Source organism: Triturus cristatus, chromosome 3_1, assembly GCF_964204655.1.
Source record: "Triturus cristatus chromosome 3_1, aTriCri1.1, whole genome shotgun sequence".
Lineage (NCBI taxonomy): Eukaryota > Metazoa > Chordata > Amphibia > Caudata > Salamandridae > Triturus > Triturus cristatus.
Window position 1 is genome coordinate 1,164,160,992 of NC_140583.1, and position 14,053 is coordinate 1,164,175,044.

Consider the following 14,053-nt stretch of genomic DNA (forward strand, 5'->3'; position numbering starts at 1 on the left):
AGATGCAGGAACACAGAAGTGAGGGAAAGAGACTAGATGCCAGAAGTTGGAAACCACTTGTATTTTTAGTCATGGCTGACAGGAGTGCAGGCACGCTGCAGTGAAACTAGTGACCAGCATCTTTCACCACGTCTAAAACACGAAAACCAAAGCAGTGGAAGGGAAAAAGTTGGGAGGGAGTGTGCTATAAAAATAGAAAGTAATCCCTAGAATAAAGAGTCACTGGGGTGGCACAAGAGGATTAGGGTGGTAGGGGACAAATCTGCTTGTGCAAAAATGGGAGGAAATTCAGCATATTAATGTCACTGTCAGAGAAAATGATTGTGACATCCCTGCACTGAATTTACCCAGAAGCACATTAGGGCAACATGATGCTAATACACAGTTTGATATAAACACTGTTAGAATTTACTGAATGTGACGAGGCCAAAGATACTGGGCATTCACAAACAAAATTTATGCTAGAAGTTACCCTTATACCAGTGAGTAAGGTTTTAAATGTCCTTACTGTATCGTCGCAATATTATTTTCACCTCTACTTTTTTCTTTTGCAGGACATTTCGATGCACGACAGGCTGGTGACATGTCCACTCTATTTGATGCTGGAGGAATTGTTGGTTAGTTTTTGTTTTGCAAATAAATGTACAATAATAAATGTTTAATTTGAAAGTCAGATTAAAAAAATTATAAATGTGAAGTTGGTTCAAGTTTTCTATATATCGAGGGCCAGCTTTAGAGTTTGGCAGATGGGGGTCTCCATAACAAGCGTGATGCAGTACCCTGTCTAGCAAACCGAGTGTCCACCTGACCTATTTAGGGTCTGGAGGACTACCAGCTTTCTGACAGTGGATCCCCAGTTTGCTTCGTTGACAGAAATCTTCAACAGACTGCCCAACATAATGGGGGTTGTTGGAGAAAGGTCATTAAACCGCCTGTCCTAATTAGGATGGATGGTGTGATGTCCTTTTTTCTTGCCCAGAACCTCTAGGTAAGGCCTGATGACGAAGGGCACATAAAATATAAATAATGACCCCCACACCCAGAGCAAAACTTCCTTTGTATTCGGGTCATTAGTTATGTTTTTAAATGACAAACTCCCTTTTTGGGAGTTTGTTTTTGAAAAACAAAAACTTTGGTAAAGTTTGGCGAATGCACGTCAAAATCGACAGAGGACGTCTGCCAAACTTCTTGTACCTTGACGGGTACTGCTATGAGTAGGGTTCTTATCAAGGTATAGAGATCCTATCAAGATATAGAGATCACCACTGGGCCGGTGATGATCTCTGAATTTTCCAGACAGTAGTTTGTAAGTGTGCTGGACGTAATGTCCTCCACCACCATGAAGGACAGTACTCCGTCTGTCAAACTCTAGATCAAGGCTGTAAGGTTGTATCTTCTTATTCTTTGTGGTTTCTTTTTACGTAACGGGCTCAACTTGACCGCGCGAAGAATAGACCTAAGGAGCTTTTCAACATCAATCGAACAAAAAACTACCCTTGCCCCAAACACAACATTACAGCCACCTACGAATGCTGTGAAGAAATACCCTACTTTTTCTCTGACGGCATTTAAGAAATTGAACAATCTCTCATCCAAGACACTAGTCTGCCAACCCAGTCCACATGCTCCACTGTCACTCAGGTCACCTTGAAAACTCCTACAACTGGAAAGCAAGGCTAACTGGACAAACTTCAACCCCATGACAGAAAGTGAAGTCTTTAATATAATTGCGCACATGAAGCCCACATTCCACATTGCTGATCGCCTCCCATCCGCCCTAATACAGAACCTCAACCATATCATATCTGCGTTCTGGACTACAATAATCAATGCCTCTTTTTCCTCATGCCTTGTTCCTGACTACCTCCAACGTGGTCAAATCACACCTATTCTCAAAAAACCTGGGGTGGACCTTAACGACCTCCGTAGCCTAAGACCAATCATCAACCTCCAGTTCCTAACCAAAAAACTGGAGAAATGTATCCTACTACAACTCAATCAACACATAAACAAATTCAACCTCCATGACACATTCAAGTCAGGATTCGATAAAAGTCTGCAGCACAGAAACTGATATACTCAAAATAACTGACGCCCTTTATAGAACCTTAGATAAAGGCAACTCCTGTTTCCTAATCCTACTAGCTCTATCTGTGGCTTTATATACAGTAAGTCACTTAGCTTTAGTCAAGACACTCAAGAATCGCACTGGCATCACTGGCACTGTCCTTAGATGGTTCTTATTCTATCTACAGCACCACTCGCAACAAATAAAAATCAACAGTGGCCTCTCGAATCCTGCACCAGTTCCACAAGGTGTACTGCAAGGCTCTATACTTTCCCCCGCCCTCTTTAATCTCTTCATGGAGCCCCTCTCAATTATTCTGAACCAGTCCTGGATCAAATATCATCTTTACCCTGATGACACTCCTATAAGATTAAATCACCCAATGACCTTGGCCTCCTAAATACTACATTGATCAAGATAGCTAAACAATCACAATCTAAAGCTCAAATCCAATAACTCTGAATTGCTGCTTCTTTCCCCAAAAAATAATACCTTACCAATTCAAGAATTGCTCAAGAACCTGGAAGCACTAAACTGCACTCTCTCATTATCTAACTCCGTAAAGTCCTTGGGTATCACTTTGGACAAAAATATGTCAATGAAAGATCAATCAGCAACTAAGCCAAAGGAGTGCTATTCAAACTGAAACATCTCAAGAAATGCAAACCTTTAATTCCCCCAATGATCTTAAAACGGTAGTTCAAGCACTAGTCTTATCCAAACTTGACTATGGTAACGCCATCCTCACAGGACCTTCATAAAGTCACCTTGCGCCAATTCTGAATGCGGCTGCCTGGCTCCTCAAGAACTAAACAGTTTGATCATATCTCACTCGTGCACTTGAGTCTCAACTGGCTTCCAAGACAGCTTGTACCACACGCAAAGCCCTTCATACGAAAAATCCCAAATACCTTGAAACCAAACTCTCTTCCTCTTATACCTCCAAAGCTGAAGAAGGAATCCTCTCTGGTGTGCTCTTTCTCAGGTAATGGTCCTAAGATTTTGAACTGACTCCCCAAAGATTTCCGCTGCAACCCCTCCTTCTTCTGTTTCAAGTGGTACCTCAAATCTCTACTACTCACCAACTACTTCAGTACAAACACAAACTGATCTACGACTATCAAAGAGCCTACCCTCATTAACTAAATCCTCTGAAACAGTCATCTGACCCACTTCAGTCTCTCATCTCTCCTATCGGTATTACCTTAATGCTTTACTGTTATATTTGAGTGGTGTTAATTTTCTAACATATGATTGGTGTTCATTTTCTAAAACTTGAATAATGTATGGTTTCTACACTTTTATGTCTTTTTTTACCCTCACGAATCTCCACGTTATTCACTGTTAAACGTATTCTCATAATATGTAAAGTGCTCTGATACCCTCTAGTCTAGCTAGCGCTATATAAAATTCAAAAATAATAATACATAATAATGGACCTACACCAAGATATTGCATATGGTGCAGATTGTCTAGTATTCCATGTATATTGTGTTTATTTCAATTTCTGAATTCCTGTTGATTTCCAAACATAGTCAGCAGAACATTTTATAAAGCTTTGTCTAAATAAACAAAAGAATGAATGTACAATAAGTGAGGATACTTGGTTTGTGTTTGTGGTGCATGTTGTATAGCTTGAACATAGGTATGATAAAACGGCCTCAATGAAATAGGATCAAATATTTACTTGTAGTTGTATTTTTGTTAATATTAAAAGCAATGAATTATAAATTGTTAAATCTCTTGTAGACTGTGGTTGTCAAATGTTTATCCATGAGGACCAGAGCCTTGTAAGATTCAAGGTTTTTGAGCAGCAACAACATATTTCGAAATTGAAACCTAATTAAACTTCAGTTTAATTTTAGATAACGTAAAGCAAACATTATACTGTTTATAAAGGGTCAGCTTGTTCCCATTTGCAAGACACTTTTTGGGGGTGCCATGTTAAATTCTGTGGTGCACTTTTATGTGTTCCTACACTTTGCAAACCGACTGCTTACTGTATAGTTGAGATTATAGCTTTAAACTCCCATCTCAAACAGCCAAATATTCTCTGTCCCCCATCAGGGTTGCATGCACTGTGTGTGTATCTAGGGTACCTATGCTCCTATGACATTATTGGTTACTGTTCGGTCTGTGAGTGGATATGTGCGCGTCTTGTTTTTGGCTAGGTACCAAGAAATCCTGTGGCTTGGTGATCAGCTGTATCTTTCTTATACATTTATCTACCAGTTCATTGCACAAGGTCATGTTCAAAAGTCAGTCTTTATGTGGGGGCAAGTTATTGCTCATCCAGTGGGTGATGATTCTTCTTCTGGCTACTAACCGCACCATAGATACAAACGTCCTTTTGTCTTTTAGGATATCTGCGGTGTAACACCAGAGAGTCTGATATTATATTTGTAAAATTTCTGTGACTGGTACTACTATTGCTGCTCTGAAGTGTCTAACTCCAGCACAGTTTCAAGCCAGATGCATTAAATTAGTGTTTGGCATGTGGCATCTCTTCAATTCAGGGGTTGTTTTTAGACTGATGCTCGCTATTTACTTGGCTGTTTAGTAATACTGATATATAAATTGAAAAATTGAATTAATCTCTCAGGCCTTGAAACATCATAAACATGTTACTAGACCTGCAGGTCTAGTGACTTAAACAATCTACTTGACCTAATTGTAATGCTTTTGATCCATAAACTGGTTTCATATGATGTGATAATTGGCAAATGTTTCATGTTTAACCCCTTCCCTGCTCATGACGGAACCGTTCCGTCATGAGCCACGGTTGGCGTGTGCTCATGACGGAACGGTTCCGTCATGACACTCCCGTTGGCGGCCGCTCCGCCTGCGCGGCGCTGTTTCCCCGCCTGTGCGGGGGGACAACGCAAATGGGCGGAGTCATGACGGAACCGTTCCGTCATGAGCACAGCTCAACTGTGGCTCATGACGGAGCGGCTCCGTCATGAGCACAGGCCCACCGCGCGGCCCCCCTGCCCCCCCCAGCGCTGCAGCGGAATGTCCGCAGCAGCGAAGGGGTTAAATCTGTTTTATTGTTGTATAATTAAATCAAAGCAAGAGCGTACATTTCGAGAGTACATCTCTCTAAATTGTGTTATAAGAATACAATTTTAAGGGCTAATAAAGTCACACAAAATAATTGAGCAAACACCCTAACGCCCCCCCCCCCGGGCCTTCCCCCACGCTGCCCAGTACCGTCAGCTAAGTGAACTGTAATGTCAGGGAAGTAATATGATTCACTTGAATGCAATGCAATTTAAGTTATGTCAGGTTCAGCTAAACAAACTAGCCGCAGGTAGCGTGGACAGGTCAATTCTCTAAATTCCTTGGTAAACAAGGTTAAGAAGGGCTGCCAGATTGTTCGAAATGTATTGTAATATGAGAATTAAAGTTGTGCTGTTCCTGAATGATCTAAAATTCAGCAATATACAAAGGATAGTAGGCTACAGAGTCAAAGAGATGGGAATCCATTTCTTTGGAATGTAATGCCCTCACACACCCAGTTGGGTGTCATGCTTCATCATCGGGCTGTTCCTCATTTGGCCGGCACAACTTTAATTTTCATATTGCAATTGGGCAACTGTACTGGACCTCATGTATAAAAGCCCTTTGTCCCTCTATTTGTGAATATTGATGAGCATGGGCCTTGCGTTGTACTCCATTAGGTGTTTTGGTGGGTAAATACTATATTTTGTCCCCCTACACTTTCTGTTGGCAAAACCTGTCCAGTTGGATATTTGCCACTCTCATTATCTTTTGCACCTCTTGAAGCAAACCTATATCCTCAGCATCATGGAGGAACAAGGACTTGGCTACAGAGATGATCAAGCTGCAGGAATGTTATGGACCCCCTCTATTTTAGGAACAGAGAGTAGCGCTGCCACAGGGAGCCAGTTCGAGGACTAACAATCCCTGTCCTCTTTGAAACACGAGTGGGTAAAAATAACTTTACATGGCGCTTTAATGACGGAATATCTGAGGGCCAATATAGCACCTAATGGCCTGATTGTACGTAATTTTCCCCGTCTATTCCTGGAAGATGGGACATTCAAGAAAGAATTGTCCCTGGTTTCGTGGAAGTGTACTAGGGATCTTTTGATCTTGATGATCAACACAGCAAAAAGAATAGCGGATGCACTATTGGCAAGAATTCAGGCAGCAGAGGTGGCCATTAAGAGCACCATGTCTATGAAATAGCAGAACACAAAGAATACCTAATGAAGCAGAAAGTAACTAAGCTACAAAAAGATATTCGTAAGTTCAATAAGGAGAAGGTTTATCCTTGTCTAAAAACCGAATATGTCCCCCAGATTCTAACAACACCTCTGATGCGAGCTCCAGCTTGACTAGAAGAGGCTCATCTACTAACAGCGAATCAAGTACAGAAGAATGGGGCTTTAACCAGCGTAGAACCGGAGGCCGACAAGGCTTTGCATGATTCCACGTACCCCAATATTAGGGCTCTGGATTTTGGCCCTACCCCATACACCCTCAAGGACCCCCACAGTTTTACCCTACTGTCAACAACCAGCCTTTTTTAGATAGAGGTTGGGACAGAGGGCGCGGAAGAAGAAGAGGGAATCAGCAACAACAACAGAAGAGAGTCCAATGGCAGGAGTCCAACCAGAATGTGGTGGAGACCTGGAGCCACACCAAAAGGAGACCCTGATTGTTAATCTCTCCCAAAGGACTCTGACCGATATAGAGACAAGAGTCCTAGAAAAGGGACTTGTGTATGTTCCAACTCCCAGGACAGACAGGTTTCAGGAACAGTGTGAACTACAAAAATTATTTTGGAAGGTACGCTTTAAAACCTTCTTTAATGAGACACCGACACTACAACAGACTGATTCGGGTTTACATAGTGCCTCGACATTCACACCTAACAATGGTAACAATGGGATGGTACCCAACGAAGTCTTAACCTTCGAACAGGCCGTGCTTAAAGAGCTTGGAAGCGGGGTAACCAAGAAACTCTTTAAAAACATCGCTAATGACGAGTTGACGGCTGTTAACTCTCTGGCCAATGACATCTCCATAACCATCAAACAGGCAGATAGAGGGGGAGCCACTGTGATAATGGCTACAAGTGACTATGACATTGAATTCCAACGGCAATTAGAGAATCAACAGTACTACACGCCTATCGCTAGTAGTCCCCAGACACGATTACACCAAACCATAACATCAATGGTCTTCTCGGCAGAAAGCCAAGGGTGGCTAAGCAAAAAGGAGGCTGAATTTTTGATTAAAAAGGATCCTAAAACGTCATATTTTTATACACTGCCAAAAATCCATAAGGGCGTTCAACCAGTCCCGGGTAGTCCCATAGTATCCAGGATAGACTCGATACTTGAACCCCTGTCCAAGTTTTGCGATCACTTCTTACAGCCATTGGTAAAACAGACAACCACATATCTACAGGACACGACAGACGTTCTAAGTCTACTAGCGAACTTCCCCAACGCCAGTAACATCAGTCTATTGGTTACCCTAGATGTAGATGCCCTCTACACTAACATCCCGCAGAGGGCCATTCTAGGTGTGATTGAGGAAGCCCTCAACAAAACTGCCTTGGACTCGCCCGCACCCAGCAGTTTTGTTTTGCAACTAGCAACACTGGTTCTGACCGAATTTGTTTTTGAATTCAAAGGTCAATTATACTATCAGACCCAGGGTACTTCCATGGGGAGCACCATGGCCCCTAGTGCAGCTTGTTTGTACATGGCCTCTTTTGAAGAGGAATTCATTTTAAACGACTCCAACCCATACCAGGAAAATCTATGCCTCTGGAAGAGGTTTATAGATGATATAATCATCTTCTGGCAAGGCAATGTGGATAAATGTAGTGATTTTTTCGTGTGGATTAATACTTTGAATCCATACCTCAAATTCACAATCTCCATCTCAGTCAACCAAATTCAATTCCTTGATCTCTTGATAAGGCAAGATAATGGTACCTTGAGCACAACAATATTTTGGAAGCCAACGGATCGCAACAGCCTTCTACTGTTCAGTAGTTGCCATCCATATGCCCTTAAAGAGAATCTTCCTGTGGGACAGTTTCTGAGACTCCACAGAAATTGTAGCCAACTGGAGGACTATAAAACAGAAGCAGAAACATTGGCAAAATGTCTTGCGCAACGTGAATATCCCGCACGCAGTATTGCCCTTTCAAAAAAACGTGCAAGAAACAATAACAGGGAGGCTCTATTAGAACCTAGACAAAAGGCAGAAACAGAGATGTTGACATGTGTAACAACATATACACAAGCCTCCAATAGAATAAAAAATATCATCAGGAAACATTGGGGCATATTAAATACTGGGAGCATGACCCTTGAACAACCACGCTTTGTCTTCAAACGATCAAAGAATTTGAAAGACATACTGATCCATACCAGGCCTCAGACACAAATGGTTAACACACAAAGACAGTTTTGGGACCTTCCACCTGTTCAGGGTCAATATCATCTTCAATGCAACCTTCACATGGGAATTGCGTAAACACACGAATTGTAATAGGACATTCTGCATTTATATGATTACGTGTCCCTGCAATCTCAGATACATAGGGATGACTACACGTCTGGTCAAAGTGAGAATCACGGAACATCGCAGTAATTTCCGGGGTCAGAAAGTGAATACCAAAATGTGAAAGGTGATGTAGGAGGTACCCTTATTTTGGAAAGGGAATGGGTATTCACATGTAAACAAAACAAACTTCCCTTTTCCTTTAACTCTAGAGGGAAAAGATCAATATCTTCAACCCCAATTATCTGTCCAGTTATATCTGGATCACCCTGGAACCTTTAAGAACAATACCAAAATGTGCACACACTTCTCCAACACCCAACATTCACCAGACTCTTTTTGTTGGGTAATTCTTGAAACATTCACTAAAATCAGCAAAGAAGCTTTGTTTTACAAAGAACAAAGATGGGTGCATCGTCTGTCTTCTGACAGACAAGGACTGAATGAGGACATTCCTTGGAATGCTTTATGCACTTAAAAACTACCTCGGAATAGCATCTTATCACTGCATCACTGACACCTATTGCCCTACATTAGACCCAGTACACTAAGATTCACAATTATGTAATATTACATATTGGGGATACTTTGCAGGAGAGGATAATGAAGCCTTAATGTGACCTTTACTCCACTCCAAAATGGCCCCCAAGCTTTCCAAAGACTACAAAATGTCCCCCATTGTCCTATTCTTTTCTTGACCATTAACGGAGGATGCGCCAACGGAGGATGCGCCAATCTCATGATGGTTGCCAACCAAGATTAACCTTATAAACTCGACACATAACCTAGTAGGTTACTCTCCTATCTGCATTTCACACAGTGCGGGGCAGAACAATATGTATCTTTACTAACCTCACTTCCGCTCACCATGTATATACTTTTTATTTAAAATGAGGCGGAAGCCCGGGCGGTTGAGTGCTTTATTAATTCCACAACCTCCAAAACCCTGTACCTGGTCGGGGTTGTTTCCATAGCCTTCAGATATAGAAAGTGATTAGCTTCTCAAGTTAGGGTACCCACTCCATGATGGCACCCGCAGTCAAGAGAACAGCAGAATGGCTGTCCTCACTCATGCGAGTGTTCCAGCTGGTAGCAATCAGGAGTTAACGAGGAGGAGCAGTGGGTATTTAAACTGGGCTTTTTCACTACACCATACCACCCGGTCCCGGCAGCAGTGGGTAGGTCCTTGGACACATTGGGTACTACGCAAACGTGAGTACTATGTTAACCTTTATGGTCTGTTGATGTTCCGCATTCCCAACCCCTGTTAATGGGTCTCTCAGCCAGTTTAAAATATTCAACTAGGTAGATGCACTTTCCCTACCTCCCCTCCCTTTTTTTGTTTATTTTTTTGTTTCTTTAGCCCAACTTCAGTAATAAATATGAAGCCTGTGTTGTTCAACCATAACTGGGATCACTTTTTAATGCTGTGGGCAATGTTAAAGAACTACCCCTGAATGATGTGCACTACTCTATGTGCCAGATAGTATGATGTAGGAGCATGTTACTATATGTTCTAAGGCGGCCCACATATCCAATCCTCTAGTTTATTCAATTAAAACGCTATTAACTTCACAAGCTGGCAGCTTATAACTGTTCCTTTTTATCTGCATACCCCTGCAGTATATGGGGAAGTTCCTCATATCTGGACCTGCCGGGAATTGATGAAGCAGTAGTAAATCCCAATTAGGGTGAGTCTCGTGCTCTTTCTGCCGTTTTTGGTTTTTAATACACGGATTTGGTCACTACACACATGAGCAATAATGTGACCACTTCAATATTTGGCACCTGGTGTTTATATGCCTGTAAAAGCTCACCAGTGTGTGCTGTGATTTAGACACACATGGAATAGGACAGCAGTGTTTCATACTTGTGATATTTGTTTGACATCATACATTAATATGCGATTTTCTGTCCATAATAGGTAGAACCAGTACTACCAGCCATTAGACAGTAAGTCATGGTGGCTTAAATCCTAAACATTAATTCATTATTGTTTTCCATTCCACCTTAGTGTAGATAGTTTTTTACCTTTAGGTCCTGACGAATCACCTCTAGACTTGTAGAATTGCGAAGAAACATGTTGACCAACCACATGGAAGATCGCCACACCTAAGACATTAATTTAGCATTGCACCTTTCCTCTTTATTTTAATCAGGGTAGGAGACCCCACAATTAAAGTTATTTTTGCTGGTACTCCCAACCCAGTTTTAACGCACATAAACATCACACACCACTTATTCATCTACACTCACTAAATCTCTCACTCCCACGGCACCAAACGGCTATTTGGAAAAAGATCTCCGCCAAAGTGCCCCTCATTTTTTTTTTTAAACAGACTTTTATTAAGTTTCATGAAATTACACATTCAATTCCCCCGCCCACTAACTGGCCAACAGAGGAAACCAGGATGAAGTATAACGGACAGCCCGCCAATCTGATTACAAAGTCACACCCATCGTCCCATAAGGCGTCCGTGATGCAGCGCAGTCCGTCCGCATGGTTGATCCAGGACAATGGTGTGATGCAATAAGAAGACCCCCCACCCCTCTCCCTTTCAAACTCCCCCAACAGAACCCCCCACCCCAACCACCCTCCCAAGCATGTCGCCAGCTTCTAAGTTATGCAAGAGGGCAAAGATGCCTCCCGTACCACCTGTCAGACTCCCCATCCCACAGGGCGCAGCAGTGAGTGTATCAAAAGCACAGGGGGAAGCTGCCTATCATGGTCCCAGTGCCCTCCCCTCATCCTATACTTCCACAGACGTGAAGGGTTTCTCAAGGGCCCCGTGCCATATCCCCCTCCTCAAGAGCCTCTTCGTCATCTATAGACGGATGTTTGAACAGCTCCAGGAGTGCCACCCATGCCTGGGCCATTTCTTGTGATTTCTCACTTCCATTACGCTGAGCCAAACGTACTCTATAGTTCCCTTCACTTCCTGCCCATTTCACCATCTCCCTATTCCAGCGCAAGAGACTAGGCCCCTGCCTCGCCTTCCAATGGGAAGTAATTTCCCGTTTAGCCAAGACCAGCCCCAGGTCAATGAACTGGCTGGTGACCTTAGTCTTGGCAGTGTGCGGGAACCAATGCAACAAGCAGACCCCCCGGTACCACCACTAGCTCCCTCTCCGTCACAGTTAGCAGAGCAGTCGTCACCTCCCGCCAAAAGCCTCCCACCTGCGGGCAGTCCCATAACATGTGGAGAAAATTCACCCCATCTTGGTCACAATGGGGGCAAGTGACCAACCCCCCAAAATACTCAGCAATTTTACTAGGCTTGAGGTATGCCCTATGGAAAACATAGAATTGGATGAGCTGGAAGCACGCGTTTCGAGAACATTTCCATGGCCGCTCTATGATCCACCTCCCACTTGAGTCGCAACGCTGGCAGGGGTTGGCGCATATCGCAAGTAATCCGCCGGTAAAGGCAGGTCACCGCCTTAAAAGTACCCGCTGCCATCAATACATATTGACAAGCGAGAGACGTATCCGGCTCCAACAGTCCCTTTCGCCAGTGCTTCCTGATAGCCGCAGTCAGAGCAGCATGCAAGAGGAAGTCCCCCCGCGGGAGATTGTGGTGCTCTCTAAGGTCGTTAAAAGGGAGAAGATTACCATCCTCATAAAGATCACCTATTGCCGTAACTCCCGCCTCTTCCCAGGCCAACAACCGGCTTCAATCTCCCCCATGAGGCAACACTTCACACATCCGCAAAGGGATCTCGGGCGCATAAGGGGTCGCGACATGCTTCCTCCTGGCTAGGCGCGCCCAGCATTGTCGCACCGTCCCCAAATCCGGCGGCACTGAGGCGCCTCTCATCGGGACTCGTAGCAACGCACATGACAAAAGGTGCCAACTCGGATCCGACCCACCCTGGTCCTCCGGGCGCCTATTATGACCCGCAACCCACTTCGTAAACCATTGAAGCTGCGCGGCATGGTAATAGGCCTCCAGGTCTGGCAACGCAGGGCCCCCCTCTGCCCTGGGTCTCTGCAGAGTAGTTAACGCCACCCTCCGTCTCCCAGCTCCCCAGATGAATCTTGTAATCAAAGTGTTCAGCTGTGCGAAGAGCTTACCCGGGAATCCAAACTGGGAGGGTCCCAAAATAATAGAGAAACCTGGGCAAAATGACCATCTTCACCAAGGCGACCCTGCCGGCCACCGGTAATGGGAGAGTCCCCCAGAAATCAAAACAGGTTTTCGCTCCGGGCACTGCCCGCCCCACATTGCCCTCCAATAGAACGTCGGGAGCATGATAGATCTGAGTCCCCAAGTATGTTAAGCACCGACGTTCCCATGGGACATCCCCTGGACGAACCATCCCGTCCGGCCTGGTAGGAAATAGACACGACTTGGTCCAATTCACCCAGAGGCCTGCCACCCTCCCCAAGGTCTCCAGCAAGTCCCTCGCTCCTCGTAGGGCTTCTCCAGCGTCTGGCAAGAACATGAGGAGATCGTCCGCATATAATGCTATGTGTTGCACTTGTCCCTCCACTAATAGCCCTGGAAAATACCGTCCTGACCTGGCGTGAGCAGCCATGGGCTCCATCGCCAGAGCAAATAATAAGGGGGACAACGGGCACCCCTGCCTCGTCCCCCGAGCGACCGCACAGGCAGCAGAAATCAAGCCCCCTGTCCTCACCCTAGCAGTAGAAGCATTGTATAGCAGCGCCGTCCACTGTACAAAACATTCCCCCAGTCCGAACGCTCGCAATACATTAAAAAGGTAAGGCCACTACAGACTATCGAAGGCCTTTTCGATGTCAACCGCAAAAATGCAGGCCTCCTCCTTGTCATAGGAGTCGGACCCCAAGATCCGCAGAAGTCTGCGTACATTCATCGCAGTGTTGCGGGAGGGAATAAATTCGCCTTGGTCCTCATGGATCAGTTTTGTCATATGGGGCATCAACCGACTAGCCAAGATGCGGCTTAAGATCTTGTAGTCAAGATTGAGCATCGCTAAGAGTCTAAACGAGGAACAGTCCCAAGCAGGTTTGCCCGGCTTAAGAAGGGGAACTATGAGGGCTTCACGCGTGGAGGTAGGAAGGGCACCCTTCCGGCGTGCCGTGTTATAAAGCGCCACCAAACAGGGAGCTAGAACATCCGTGTAGGCTGCATAAAATTCAACGGGGAGCCCAGCAGTGCCCGGGGTTTTGTTCCTGGCCATGTGCTTTATGGCACTGCGTACCTCGCCCGCTTGAATGTCCCAACCCAGAGCCTCAGCGTCTTCAGCCTCAAGCTGTGGTAAATCCGCCTTTGGCAGAAATTCCTCATCCCCCGGGTACCCGGCACCCACCCTGCTCCAGTACAACTTGGTATAATACTGTAAGAAGTAATCATTAATGTGCTTTTGGGTGCAGAATACCTCATCACCTTGCCCCCGCAGTTCCATTATCAGGGTTCCCCTAAGCGCCGGATTGGCCAGCCAAGCTAGCAA

The 14,053-nt window shown here is 44.6% G+C and overlaps 1 protein-coding gene across 9 annotated transcripts in view; it reads left to right on the forward strand.

Moving 5' to 3' along the window:
- The window catches only part of SLC37A2 (solute carrier family 37 member 2), an 892,550-nt gene that overhangs the window by 598,039 nt on the left and 280,458 nt on the right, over positions 1-14,053 (forward strand). For all 9 annotated transcript variants that reach the window (XM_085646069.1, XM_085646068.1, XM_085646070.1 and 6 more), the window contains one exon: positions 555-617. In XM_085646069.1, coding sequence (XP_085502195.1) covers positions 555-617 — 63 coding nt within the window. The remainder of the gene's footprint in view (positions 1-554; positions 618-14,053) is intronic.